The 15362-nt window shown below is 38.6% G+C and overlaps 1 protein-coding gene across 1 annotated transcript in view; it reads right to left on the bottom strand.

The window, feature by feature from the left end:
* Positions 1-6621, bottom strand: part of arhgap39 (Rho GTPase activating protein 39) — a 119622-nt gene extending 113001 nt beyond the window's left edge. The window contains exon 1 of the mRNA XM_042512818.1: positions 6521-6621. Coding sequence (XP_042368752.1) covers positions 6521-6531 — 11 coding nt within the window. The 5' untranslated portion in view covers positions 6532-6621. The remainder of the gene's footprint in view (positions 1-6520) is intronic.
* Positions 6622-15362: the final 8741 nt, after the last annotated feature.

Raw genomic sequence — 15362 nt, 5'->3', positions numbered from 1 at the left:
ATATGGCGCAAAATAAAACCCACACACATCAGCACTGCTGCTGAAAAAAAGCAGTCCATGGCTCCAACATAGAGAGCAGAGAGTAAAGACAGAGGGGCAAAAATTTCCCCTCAGAACCAGGTTTCAAGAGGTGCACCTTGTTAAATATAGTCAACATTTATACTGATATTGATTTTTCTAGGTGACTAAAAAAATATTTTGCTGCGGCCCGTCCACAGCAGGACATTGCTTAGCTTCCAGTGTTGTGGGACTGTACTTTATTTATCAGGGGAGGGTGGTAGCTGGAGTGTGACTTTTTTTATTCAAAATAAACATATAAAATACTAGCTTTTCAAGTTGTATGTCCCTCACCTAAGCCAAAATGAAACACACAAGTCTGTCTTCTGTGCTTAAATTTGTTAGAATGCCTTACCCGCAGCACCCCTGCAAAACCGGGTGACGAGGAGCACGTGCAGAACACCCAGTCCAGTTTAAGTCCAACTGATGTGTTTACATGGAACAGCTGGACTTTCAATCAGATTACTTGAGTGTGTTAGTCTGATTTTGAGAAATTCGATTTTGTCCGATTTCAGTCAGACTAACATGTTTACTTGTATTTTTATTTAGTCGGACTAACACGGAAATTAAACTTTTGCAAACATCATGTTAATGCACTGAGTGTGTGGTGTAAGAGCATGCAGAATAAAGAATGTAAGTCTTGTTAGCAAGGCTCCCAAAAAATGGCCTCTGGATGCCTTCAGTGGTCACTGTGACATCACTCTCCCGTCCCTTGAGAATCCTTCATGGCTTCCTTGACCTGACTTACAACATGTTAATGAGACTGACAGCTCCACATACCTGCACATAAAGATCCGATCACCATGCGTGCAGAATTGAAATATCAAACAGACTTATTAGAGGGGTAAGCTTCTTCCTTAAAGAACCTGAATGTGACAGACTGGACTGTTTATCTTCACTCTTTGCCTTTAATTGCCCCATTTACACTCACACACCAAAGGCATTGAGCAACCATGCGAGACACTGATCTCTGGAGCTTCAGAACTGCAATGTCTTGCTCAGGAACTGGGAATCAAACCGTGCTGCTCTACCTGCTGAGCCACAGCCGCACAACTCAGGTGAGTGACCGGTCCATCGATCACCTGCTGGGCTGAATCAAACACATCCTCACACCTCTCACCTTGTTATCGGTGCTGACTGCTGGTGACTGCCTCATTTGTTCACTTTGCTGAGTGACTTAACACAACCTATATAAACTAAAGATATTTCATGTAAATGTAATCATTTCTTCTGACATTAGCTCACACATTCTTTCTGCGGGAACCCCCGCATTAAAGATGTCATCAGGGTTATTTCCTCAGACGAGGCAAAGCCCTTCTCAGAGCCACAGAGGACATTATACTCCTCCCTGACAGCAAAGGGAATGTATGTGTGAAACTAGCAGAGTTTCACTTTAATATCTGTTTGACCCTTTGAAAACTGGGCAAGTTGTCTTTATTTTATCAAAGAAGACATGGGGAGAAATAAGGCAATGAGCAACAGGAGAGGAAGTGATGCAAAAATTAGCAAAAATTAATGGAAAAAGTACAAGAAAATTATATGAAAATTTAAAAAAAAATCAGAAAATTGCCTGGGAAAGTGCCTAAAAAATATAATAATTTTGTAATACAATGTTAAATATGCAATTATGATAATTAAAAATGTTTGTTTGTTTTTTAATTCCCCAATGCATTTTTCCGTAGCTTTTTAAAAATAATTTTCTAAATATATCCGTTGTGTAACATTTCTTGCCAAGTTGCTCATTGCCTTTTTTTTCCCATGTTTCTGAAAGAAATTGTGCCAAATTGCTCAGGGTTAAAGGTTTTATATACTCATAAAAGGCAGTCAGGTCAGTGATCAGATGTTACTAGATTATCCAGATTAGGGATGTCAATGGTTAACAGCCCAGAACACTTTAGACTGGTTCCACATGTGGGTCTGTGGGTTCATTTTACCATTCTTTAGTTTACTGTTCTGCGCACCACTCGGGTCTGGTAGAAGCCAGCTAGCTGAGCCGCTCAATCAGCAATTACCACTAAGAACACTGTCCTGACCCAACAGCGTTGCTGTGGCAACACTGTGCCCCCCATCCGGTCTCCTCCCAGCTCACCCTGGTGAGTAAGTGGCTCAATTTTGAGCTGTAAAACTCCTGTAGCATTATTGACTGTGTTATCACTGTTAGCTCTGTCAGCAGTGTTAGCAGCGTCAGCACAGCCAGTGGTGCTCACATAATTGACAACATGGTCAAAATGAAGCTGTTTATTAACCGCTGGCTAGCTAACGTTAGCTCCCAGCCTCAGGCTTCAGATCCTGCTTGCTTTGCAATCTCATTTTATATGCACATATGTCACTACCACTAATAGTGCTTTTCAGATTGGAATGTTCTTTTCCAGACTTTAAATTGCATATCTTGCTCTTTTTTTGTCTGTTTTGTTTGTTTTGTTTTTCTTTCTCTTGTTGATGTGTTTTTTTTTAACTGTAGCATTTTTTAATACCTTGTATTTTTATTAATTTGCCAAAGTTTTTTTTTTTTTTTTTGGGTGGCTCTAGTGTACTAATAGTGCCACAGTGTATGGTGTAGGTGTTGGTATATACGGAAGTTTTCTTTGTAATCATTGTATGTTGGTACATACATTAATCAAAAATTTTAAAAAAATTTGCACTGTCCCTTTTTAATGAAAACTAAACCTAAAGTGACACAGGTGGTCCAATGCGAACAGAGCAGCCGAGGAACCAGTGGAGACCAAAGGCTGGACAGTGTACATGCCAACAGAAAATAAAATAAACTGGAAGACTTTACATCACAAAACATCAACATTTTTTCTCAATAAAAACTAAATGCAACGCTAAAGCTCACTGAAGCAATGCGCCAGACTACTGCATCATTAGTTACCAGTTAATAATCTGTAAGTTGGGTTCAACTGGAAGTTAGCTTTGTAACACTAACAGTGTTTTCAACAATAATAATAATAATAATAATAAATAATAATAATAATAATAATAACAATAATAACAATAATAATGCAAAATCTCATTAAGACATTGTATTGTTTAATACATTAATACTATTTCAGTAGGCTGCATTATGCAGCATTTTCCATTCCATCATTTCTGCCCTTTCTATAAGCGTTAATAACGGCTCTACAGTCTCAGCTGGTTGAGTCAGTTCGTGAGAAAAAGATATTCAGTTTGTTATAAACTAACTGCAGATCTGAGAGGAGAACAACCGTGTTTCTGATGGAAGATGATTTTTTCCTCAGCATCTCCCACCCTCAGCACGCCGCTCCCACTCATGTAGAATACCTGGCCTCTTTATGTCCCAGAGCAGGAGATGCTAGGAACAACACGAGTATTTGTGACAGATATGGCAGCGGCTTAGTGGCTCGAGCACAGCGATATGAATATTTCAACCACATGCTCCTGGCACAACACATCAGCTCAGCGCCCCACCCTGCTGCTGGGATCAAATGTCAAGCTGGTCGCCAGACATGTAGACACGCGCAGAGACCAGCCGTCATGTGTCGGTTCATAGATGGTGCTGTATGTCATTTTCAGGATGGTCTCAAGTTCAGCACTGACCATTAAAGTCATTAGGAATAGGAAGAATGTTCAGGAAAAAAATGCCTCTGCTGCTGATGCACTTCATATTTTGTACTTTGCTTTTTCCCCTTTAGTTCTTCAGTATTTCTTTTATTCTTGTGAATAAACGCCAAATATTTCAACAGCAGCGACAAAGAGTACAAAGAGAATTCCTATTAACGGCTTCTTTTAAACAACTATTAATGAGTGTCCTTGTTTAAAATCACGCTGGGAGAGGATCACAGGCGTGCACATCATTTCTCCTCTTACAGCAGCTCCGCAGACTGGAATGCAGTGCAGCCACAACACGTGAGTTTGGACAGCAGCTGCTCACTGACATACAGCACATTAACCTACGCAACATATGTATGCAAGAACGCACATATTTCCAACTTGAGTGCAAACACGGGGGTCTGAATGCAGCATAAGAAAAGTAATGTCGATCCAGTTTTCTGAGGGCAAAGACAGTAAAAAATGTGAATATGTTGTTGCGTTGCGAGGCGATTTAAGTGTTACTCCTAAATTTTGTGCTAGTGCTCCTGAAATGTTCAGTACAGAGCATCAGTGCTACTAGTGGAAACAGCTAATCTGAAGCCCTGTGATGGCGAGGAGCATGTGGTTCAATGTGTGTAGTCTGCTGTAATGCTTTCCTCCTTGATTGTACAAAACAAGTAAATAGTTCCAGTTTTTTAAAAATCCCAAACCAGCCTCCACTTGTCCAAATCCTAACATTCAGGACATTCAGGAGCCATAATCTCAACAATGCACCCTCCAAACCGATAATATCTTGACCCAGGACCAAATGCCATCTCATCAGTCATCAATTATTACTGCACCTGTGAATGATGATGGCGCATTTTCAGCAGATCGAAGTATTGAGTGAGCTAAGACTCAGATCTGTGTGATGGGCCTGACAAACATGCCAGGATTTGTATAAAGCTCAGGAGCCCACGGGGCAGACCTGCAGTAGTGATTTACACAAGGCCGCATGACCCCTGCAACACAACTTTTACAGCCATCAATTATTAACTGAGCCTTATGAGCTTGCTTGCTGCCAGGGAGAAGCTGCCATTGTCTGGATTCAAGATGCAGCCCACACCCTCACTTTAGCCCTTTGAAATATGATTAAATTGGCTTGTTTTTTGTTTTTGTTTTTTTTTCCAAAAACATGGGAAGAGAACAATGAGCAAAAAAAGAAGAAATGACCTAATACTGAGCACAAATTTTGTACAAAGTTAGTATTAAAAAAAAAAGGAAATTACGGAAAAAGAAAACTAGCAAAAATAATGAAAAGTTAAAAACAAACAAATATGACAAAAACAAAGAAAAAACAAATGGCCTGAAAAAAAGTGCTTAATAATAATAATAATAATAATATTATTATTATTATTATTATTATTATATTATTATTATTATTATTATTATCATTATATATATTAATTCATATAAGTATTCAACAAGTATCAACAAAGTATTAACAGAAATAAAACCAATTAGCACTAGGTTCAAAGGGAAAAAGACTTAAAAAAAGACATCTTCTGCCTTGTTCTGCAACAGAGCACAGGGTTATTGGGGAGGATTTCACTGTGCTGAACACCAAACTCAATTTAAAATTTGAATGTTTTCATTTGCCTCAAGCAGTTTTGAGTTTGTCTGTCAGGCATCAGAAAAACCAAAAAGCCAAGCTACTCTCAATCCAGTACAAGTTGGACTTTTGCTGTTGGTTCACACCTCTCTCCACCAGTGGGATGTTACTGCCAACAGCCAGTCAGTTCTGAAACTGAACATTATATAAATTAGGGATGCGCAATAATATTGACACATCATCAGTATTGCCTGTAAAATGAATTATGGCAATCTGTCGACACATTTTTTTATTATGCACAATGAATGATTATTACATACAGTGAAAAGCATTTTTTATGCCTCCATCTGCTGGTGGGCCATCATGATAAGAGTCTGCAGAATATGATATTAATTCCACTTCAGAAGAGTCTTAATGATCACTGACATTAGGTGTGGAAAAGTGGATATAACAATAATGGTATTGGTTATCAGCTAATTGGGTTATTATATACTGGCATATCAAATATCTGGAAAAAAATCCAATATCATGCATCCCTAATATAAATAATGCCTTTTTTTCATTCATTCATTCATAGATTACATGGACGGATTTCTCACAGGAAACAGATGATTCAAAAATGTCTGATGTGTTAATAAAAGTAATACGTTCATTTATAAGAGAATGACATGGAAATGCCCCTGATCAGGACACAGGCTGCGCACCCAGGCTTTTCTGCATCCTGACAACTCCAGGGCTAAATATGATGCTGTTGGAGAGGTAACAGGATGGAGCCACACTTCTCAATTTCCAGAGCCTCCTCTCTCTCATGGGAGGCGCCTCCATCCATCATGAGGATGAGGGATGCTGCGAGGGAGGATCAGGACCTGGAGGACCCGGCTGGCCGAGCCTTAGCCCGCACTGAGCACGGCTGCAGAGGTGGCTCTGCTGCTAGCATCCAGCTAAAGGAGCAGGTTAGCTGCATTCCAGCAAAGAGACGCGATTTAACCCGACAGGTGCAACAGCACCATCATCATCCACACAGCCTCCTCCTTCCCCGCTCCGGTCAGCCGGACCATACCCACAGCAAAACACCCGAGTCAACAGCCAGCAGCACCGAGAGCCGACACACAACGAGCCTTAATTAACAGATATGATTTTCATTTTTTTAAAAAAATGTTGAATCGTGTGGGGGAAGAAGAGTCGAGCTAGCTACCAGCCGCTTCAGCACAGCGACTCAGCGAGCCGCTGTTAGCTTGGCTCTGCTGCTGCCCCTCCGCTCTCACACCACACAGCGAAGAAAAGCCAAGAAAAACACACCGTGTGTGTGCTCACACTCACCTCTCTGCCATGTTCCCGATCCTTCTTAAAATCCCTTTAGAATAAATCCCACAACGGCTCCCATGTTGCCCAAATTGCGGTCGCCGCAGTCAACGAGTCACTCCTTCCAGACCAGAGTCAAGTTATCCACAACGATTAACTCTACATCCGGCCATTGCCTTCACAATAAAAGCTTCTCCGCAATTATTGTGGCACCTGATTTGGAACTAAAATAGGAGACTATATATAAATGGGATACTGTTTTAAAGTCTGTATCCAAGACTGATTGGAAAAGAAAATATTTAAGACCTGTTTGCAATATAACCCTGTAATACTCAATTTACAACCCGCAGGCTAAATCTGGTCCCCCAGCCATTTACTAATTCACATAAATAAAATGACTCACACTGGAAATTGTTTTTGTATTTTTCGTATACATAAGGTGCCAGAGTGCATAACCTGCAACAAAATAGAGCTTGTTGGTTAAAAAAATTTTTTAAAAAAATTGCTAGAAAAGACATCCAAAAATGCCCTAAAATTCTAGCAATGTTCTGAACTCCTAGAAACTTTCTAAATTCTGAAAAATGTCCTAAGACCCAAGAAACATCCTAAAATTCTAAAAATGTCTTAAAGTCCAAAACATGTTCTAAAATTCTACAAACATTCTAAAATCCTACAAACACCATAAAATCCTTGAAACATCCTAAAATCCTAGACCTGTCCTTAATTTCCAGAAATGTCATGAAATCCTAGAAAAATTTTAAAATCCTTGAAACATCTTGAAATCATAAAAATGTCCTAGAACTTGAGAAATGTGCTAAAATCCCCAAAACATGTATGGTGCTGCTGCGACTGGCCCCTGGCCTCCTGTCATTTGGCAAATGTGAAATAATCCAAACATACACATGGCAACTTGGCAGATGCAAGATGTTCCCGTTCTTGATACTTTCCTCATGGATGTTAGGGTTATAAATTAACTGTCACATCAGAGGATAGAACCACTAAATCATCTGCACTGTCCTGCTAGAATCGCCCAAATTAAGACCAAAATGCAAATGACACAACCAAAAACGTTTACGTTCGTCTAAGTATTTTATACTGAAGTTAACATTCATGGACTTTCTGTAATAGTCTTGCTAATTTCCGCTGACTTGACGCACAGGGGAACGCACTGCCTACTTCAAGTGGCGATGCCTTCATGTTAAATGAAGACTGTATCTATGTGATTGTTGCCACTAACATATTGCTCAGCAGAGATTCCAGTCCATTTATTTCAGTTACTTTGTCTGGGTTTGGGGGATGGCAGCCAGTCCAAGGCATGCTCTGGGGCACCCTGAACATGTCTTCAATGCATCACAGGGAGACCACAGAGACACAGACACTCCCATTCATTCATACAGGAGAACAATTTGGAGAATCCACCCTTGTGACTGTGGGATGAAACCCATGCGAACATGCAGAAAGCATATGGACGCACAGCTAATAAGAAATCACACTTCTTCATCTATGAACTCACCTGCAGGGAAATCTGAGGGGGGTGACGACTGGTAAAGTAGGACACTTTCTGAAAATTTACCCAAGTATGATCCAAATGTCTTAGCCCTTCATATGAAACTATTCTTAAAACATTCAGATTTAAATATTGGTGGTCAAAGGTCACTGTGAGGTCACTGTGACCTCACAAAACATGTTTTTTGCCAGAATTTAAGAATTAATACGCTAATTATGACAACATTTCACACACACACAGTAAATTTATGAAGTGATCCCATTTTAAAACCAAGAGGTCAAAGGTCAACTTCACTTTGATATCATAAATTGATGAGGACACATAAAAAGAGAAGTCACTTCTCTCAGTGATTTGTTGTGAAAAGCTGTAGTAAAAGCGGCCAGTAACACAGACACATCACATTTATAAAAAAGAGAGAAAGAGAAAAAAAAAAGATTTATATGAATGCGCTATGAATGTGCTTGTTATATAACAAAATATTTAACAATCACAAACTATCCACCATCCATCAGTTTTTAAAATGTTATAACTTATATATATATATGTTTCCCTCTTCGTATTATTTGCTCATCCCGTCTCCTCTCCTCTCATTCCTTTCTCAGCTGCAGACACGCATACATAAACACGAATGACCTGAATGACCACCTTTGGCATAGTAAAATAACCACTTTGCAAATCAACAACAGTAACAATGCCATCATGCCTGATCATTTTTGTATGTTTGTATGTTTTTTTTTTTTGTATGTCCTTATTTGTCCTGATTTGTCCGGTCTGGTCTAAATATCTGTCCTCATCTAGCCTCATGTATACGTTGCCTATCAATCTGTTTTTGGTATTTTTACTGCCCCTTTCCACTCACTGATGAAAGAAAAAAAAAAGTACAAAAATAAAAATAAACCATAGCCTACTCTGTAAGAATATAAGATATGTATCCATAGAATATATGAAGAATATGCATATATAGAAAAAATTATAACACACTAGATTAAAATTAATAACACTAACATGCTAAATACCTTTAAAAAATTAAAATATCTATTAACCTGAATACTACATACATAAAACAGTGTGCAAATTTGTTGAAGTGTTAGTTTTGTGAATGCAGTGAGGTAGAGCGGGACAATGAGAATGTTTAAATTCACCATGTGCATTTGGGTCAGAACTCTACAGCTGGCAGTTCTTTGTCAGACAGCGGTGAGGAGTCACACAGGTTTATCGCTTTGGGCAGGACAGATTTCCTGCGTCTGTCCTTGTGACAGCAAAGTGGCACCAGTCTGTTAGAGGCCGAGCTCCACTGTCTGTCCAGTAAGTGGCGGAGAGGATGGGCAGGATTATCCATAATGAATAAAAGTCTGTTCAGTGTCCTCCTCTCCACCACAGTGTCCAGCTTGTAGCCAATAACAGAAAGAACGGAGTCAGCCTTCTTAATCAGTTTATGAAGTCTGTTTGTGTCACTGGCTGATGCTGCTCCCCCAGCAGACCACAGCAAAGTACAGAGCGCTGGCTACAGACTGAGGAAAGATTCACAGCATCTTGCTGCACACACTGCATAGACTGCACACTAATAATTATAATAATAATAATAGATTTTGTTTAAAATGCACTTTACATTTGAAACAAATATCAAAGTGCTACATGATAAAAAAAAAAAAGGAAAAAAACCAAACAAACTAACAGATGAAAAACAATTAATATAAAAGGATAAAAGCAAGAAGGGCACCAGCAAGAAGTCAGTTAGAGGTCATAAGTTTTGCTAAAAAGGAAAGTTTTGAGCCCCTTTCCCTATGAGACAAAAGAGAACTTTCTGGTGGTCAGTTGTACAACCAGGCAGGCTACAAACATCCTCATCCTATAGAATCTGCTTCGCAGTCTTTCATTTTAGATTTAAAAACCTTTAATGACTCCAGCTCTTTGAGTTTCAAGTCATTCTGCAACAAGTTCTCGGCTGAGTGTGCAGAATACCCAAAAGCCCTTTTCCCAATTTCTGTCCGAGCGTTTGGGACAGAAAGAGGTCCTGAGAATGCAAAGAAAACTGTCCAGAACTTTTCTGTGTGATAAAAGCAGAGATATCGTGGGAGCAGACCAAGAACTGCCTTATATATAAAGGTGGACCAATGGAAGAGCCTACGAGAGTACAACTCACAGTGGTGAGTCAGAGCTTTACAGTTTGTAATCAACCTGACAGACTGTTGGTGAGCTGTATCAACCATATGGAGACACTGTTGAAAATGATCGAGATAAATATTTTTCTTTGTACTCAAACATTAAAAATTATTTGGGGTGGATGTCAGGAATGAATGTAATATACTGTAAAACTTCAAATATAAACCTAATCCCAATTAGACACCCAGTCTGTTTTAGAAGCCCAGTGTGGCTGCACATTTTGACAAAGAAAGGCCTGTTTCAATTAGAGCCCCGGTCTGGTTACCATGCAGTTCTTTTTTATCTTTTATATCTTTTTTTGGGATGTTGGCTACCTGCTGGAGTTATCATTAGTTAGCTGCTTAGATCACTTCATACTAAATGTTAAGACTTTTGCCAATATGGACATACGATACAGCTTGTTAAGATTCTCAGTGATACAATCATTCAGTTCATTTGACTGAAACCATGATCACCAAAGAAGAAGTAATACCAGCAGAGTAAATAAGAGATGGACAAAACAGATGCTTAAATAAGCAATGTCATTGTATTTTTCATCTTTGCTGAGTAACAGTTTTATGTGAAAGAAATCAAAATCCTGACCCATATAGACGCCTGTCCAAAATACAAGCCTGTTGAGTTTAATGATTCAAACAAATAATAGTATGGGCTATTTACTGAAGTTTTGCAGTATAAATGGAATTGCTCTTTGTATAGCATTGTTTTAGTCGATCAACCACTCAAAGCACTTATACACTGCGAGTCACATTCACACGCAGGGGGCCCAGGTTAACATACAAGGTTCCACCTGCTACTCCGTTTTTATACATTCATACACAATGCCAATTTTGGGTTGCGCGTCTTATCCAAGGATATTCTGACACACAGACTGGAAGAGCCGGAGAAAGAAATTGCCAAAATCTCCTGAGCCACAGCTGCCCTGATATTATGAATACTGTGGTGCGAGAGGTGTGGTTGGTGCAGAGTGGAACTTTCTGGCACAACTTCACCAACTTCCGAGGTGCATGGAGAATGAAGATATCAAAGAGCTCCAGCAACACTTGTAGTTTAAAGAAAAACTTTATTAGACCAACACGTTTCGGCTTGTGGTCTTCATCAGGGTCATCAAGAAACGCATTGCAAACGTCATTTAAAAAGGTAGGTATGAAATTCATTTTTTTTTCTTTAGGTAAAGAAGTACAAAAATACAACCAATCATATACAACTACAGTGGTCCCTCGTTTATCGCGGGAGTTACGCTCTAAAAATAACCCCCAATAGGCGAAATCCGCAAAGTAGTCAGCTTTATTTTTTTTATAATAATACAATAATACAATTTACAATTTTTTTTATTATAGATGTTTTAAGGCTGTAAATTTGGCAAGCTGAACGCAAAAAAAAATAAAAAAGAATGCAAAATTGCACTAAAAAAAGCCGCGAAACTGCGAGGCCGCAAAAGGTGAACCGCGTTATAGCGAGGGACCACTGTACACATACTGTATATAAGCCAACAGATCACCTGTAAAGGTGAGTTGGTTAGAATTTATGTGACTTTAGACCAATAAAACCTGACAGGGAGGCAAGGGAAGTGTAGACAGCTGGAGACATGAGTGGCACCATAATAAGTCATAAACTGGGAAACAGCAACAGGATGTGGTATTAGAATAATAATCTACAGTGCTATATGCAGAAAAGATAATAAAAAAAGACCAGCAAATGAGAAACCACAAGGGATTATAAGGTATAAAGGTATTGTCTTCAAACAACTCATTGTAAAAATAAATTACAAAACCACACTTAAAAACACTATAAACAGTCATTAATTGAAAAATCCTCATTCATACCACCTGGAAATATAAATTTTAAATAAAAAATCCAAAATGCTTCTCTCCTTTTTCTCATATAATTGACATTACCACCTTTTTCACGTGGTTTGATCACTTCTATGCCCAAGAAGAACAAAGAAGAGAGAGGATGCTTCATTTCATTAGTGTCTTGCCATGGGGCTGGTGACGTCATTCCTTTTAATGGCTCTTCTGTGGTGATGCGTTTCTTTCAGGGAGCAGGAAGTTTCACCTATATATAATTTGCCACATGGACATCTTATCATGTACACTACATTTTTTGATTTGCATTTAATAAAATCCTTAATATTGATTGTTTCCCCATTGATAGAACAATTAAAATACTGACAGTTTATAGTGTATTGGCACACATATGCAGGTTGCACACTTACAATTGCAGTTTAAAGTGTTTGCTGTCCATGACTTCAGGCTGTTCACATGCTCTGACTATTCTGTCCTTTATATTTCTTCCTCTCTTAAAGGTGACCATTGGTGGGTCCATAAAGGTGTTTTTTAAGGATGGAGCATTCTGAAGAATGTGCCAATGTTTTAAGATTATACTTTTGATGTTTTTAGCTTTGGTAGTGAATGTGGTGCAGTAGACAAGGTGTGGATTGGGTTTTAGAGATTTATTCACTTACAGATATGTGTCTGCTCTTTGAATCCACGATGTTTTCTGCATTTACAAGTCAATCTTCAGGATAATTTCTATCCCTACATTTTGATAACATCTCTGCTTTGCTTTGGTCATATTGTTCTGCGACAGCACAGATTCTTTTCAGTGTAATGAGCTGACTTAAAACCAGACTGTTTTAAGAAGAATTGGATGGAAACTTGCTGCATGAACAAGTGTAATTCGATCTGTAGGTTTGGTGTAAAGAGAGGAAGAGATGACGTTATCTTTTTTTTCTTTATGTGTGGTTGGTGAAATCAAATCAAACAGCAGTGCGATCCAGTCCAGCAGATGTGATGATAAAACCAGCAGCCTCAGTGTGGGCAGCACAGCGTTCTCACGTTCCTCTAATCCATGTCAGAGCAGCAAATCTGACTCTCTCCTGGTTGTTGAACCCTCAGAACTCTCTGTTGCTGTGTGGATCTTGCACGGTGCAGGGCTGAGTGTGCTGCATGGTGACACTGTCTCTTCTGCATCTGCACTTGAGTGGAATATCTGTGACTTTGTTTCAGCTGTATTTGCCATCAGTCAGCTCCAGGCAGGGCCCTGCTGTGCAGAATGTAACATGCCTCCTGTAGAGTGATGCTGTTCTGACACCTTGATGTGTGCATTCACACAGCTTCTCTTATGGCTGGAGGATGTCAGTGTGCCATCAACTCAGGCTTCATCGCACATCCACATTGTTCTTGTCTGCTTTTGTTTGCATCGTGGAAGTGGTATGTAACCTGGAGTAACTCACTGTCTGTTTGTCCCTCAGTCTCAGCTGTCTCTCATAGTTCCAGTGCTTCTACCAGAGCTGACAGTCACCGAGCAGTGACAGACACACAGGGCCTCAGCATCACACCCACACATTTTCTGTCCTTGTACTTCTTACAGTATTACAGTATCACAGTGACATCAACAGTTTTGTGACCAATCTCATGTAAAGGACAGTTACATGAAATGGTAGAAAGTAAGTACATTTGCTCAAATATTGTTTTCAAGTACAACTTTGAGGTACTTGTATTTTACTAAAGTATTTTCTTTTCATGCCATATTACACTTTGACTTCACTACACTTCAGAAGAAAATGTATTTTTAAAAAAGCCACTGGTCACTTTACACATTAAGGTTTTCCAATAAAAAAACATAGCAAGGATTTCTAAAATACTATGTGTTGTTATAAATTAAACTACCCAACAGTTTAAACAAGTTGAAATGATTATTAATTAGCAGACTGACAGAACATAAACTGGAAACTATTTTGATAACCATTTAAGTCAAATCAAGTCAGTTTTACTTATAAAGCCCATTGTCACAAATCACAGTTTGCCTCAGAGGGCTTTTCAGCATACAGCATCCCTCTGTCCTTAGACCGGCACACCGACCAAGGAAAAACTCAAAGTCATTTTCTATTTTATATGTGTTTTTCTTTTTTCTTTTAGATTTTTCTGCATCGGGTTCTTTTACTTCAAATACTTAAATAAAAATTTCCCTAATTATACTTTTACTTGCGTAACATTTTCAATACAGAACTTTTGCTTTTAACTGAGTATTTTCACAGTTTCTTATCAGTACTAATACTTAAGTAAAGAAACTGAATACTTCCTCCACCTCTGGTTATATGTATCTCATGTAAAGGGTTACATATGATGTAACTGATATATATGTCAGGTACATATGGCCCAGTATTTCAGAGGGGCCTCTCAGAGGCACAGATGATACCTGATCTGAGGAGAAATATCCTTTATAAAATCATTTAACAAAACACAATATAAATTGTGAGTGCTGACTCATCATTAATCTCTGCAGGATCAGTAATGTACTCATGTTCAATCACTGTGACCTGCAGCACAGACTCTGGGGCCCCTCTGTGGCTGCTCGTGGTACTACTACCTGGTCAAACTTTGGGAGCTTTCGTTTTATTTGACCTCAGACCAAAGTTCACTGTCAAATATTAAGTTTGTGAAAACACATCCAGCCTACAAAAACTAGGTGCAGGACCAGAGAAAATTCAAAAGAACTGTGTCCGCACACTTAACTATGCTCCCATAAATATTTCATTTAATTAGCACCAAGGTGATGTTTCAAGCTACAAGCTCTTTATCAGACTGCCTTACACTGGAAATGTGATCAAATCTACTGTTTGCACTAAACTGCTGTTTAGTAAGCAAGCCTTTTAATCAATCAATTAATTGTTTTAACCAATCAATTTAATCAAAGAAATTAAAACCCAGTAATGCAGTAATGTGACAAACAATATCATAAAATGCCCTTACAGATATTATAAAAAACTTTTAGCTGATAATGAAATAATACTGTTCAGGTGGTCTTTAAAAAAAATCCAAAACTTATAATGTAATAAAATGCAATGAAAAATAAAAAAATATTTTTCATTGCATTAAAAAAAAAAAAAATTATTATTTTCCAGGTAATTTCCTTGTTTGCTGTTTTTTCCACTTTATCTTTGGGGTATCTTTTGTGCTTTTTTATTTGGAAGCCTTTTGGTCATTTCTTCTTTCATTTCTTGCTTTTAAAAGAAATCAAGACAATTTGCTCAGGTTTCAACAGTTAATGAGTGAAAATGTTTACTCTAAAGACCCTGCCTGTGTCATTAAAATATTTTGACTTGAGTCATTCCTCGTGCGATAAACAGCAGTACATGCTGCTTCCGAGTGCAAATGTCGCATACTCACTCACAGCCAGACTGCAGGT

Source organism: Plectropomus leopardus, chromosome 3, assembly GCF_008729295.1.
Source record: "Plectropomus leopardus isolate mb chromosome 3, YSFRI_Pleo_2.0, whole genome shotgun sequence".
In the NCBI taxonomy this organism is placed as follows: Eukaryota; Metazoa; Chordata; class Actinopteri; order Perciformes; family Serranidae; genus Plectropomus; species Plectropomus leopardus.
Note: the sequence above shows the minus strand (reverse complement) of the source record. Positions and strands in the feature narration are given on the sequence as shown.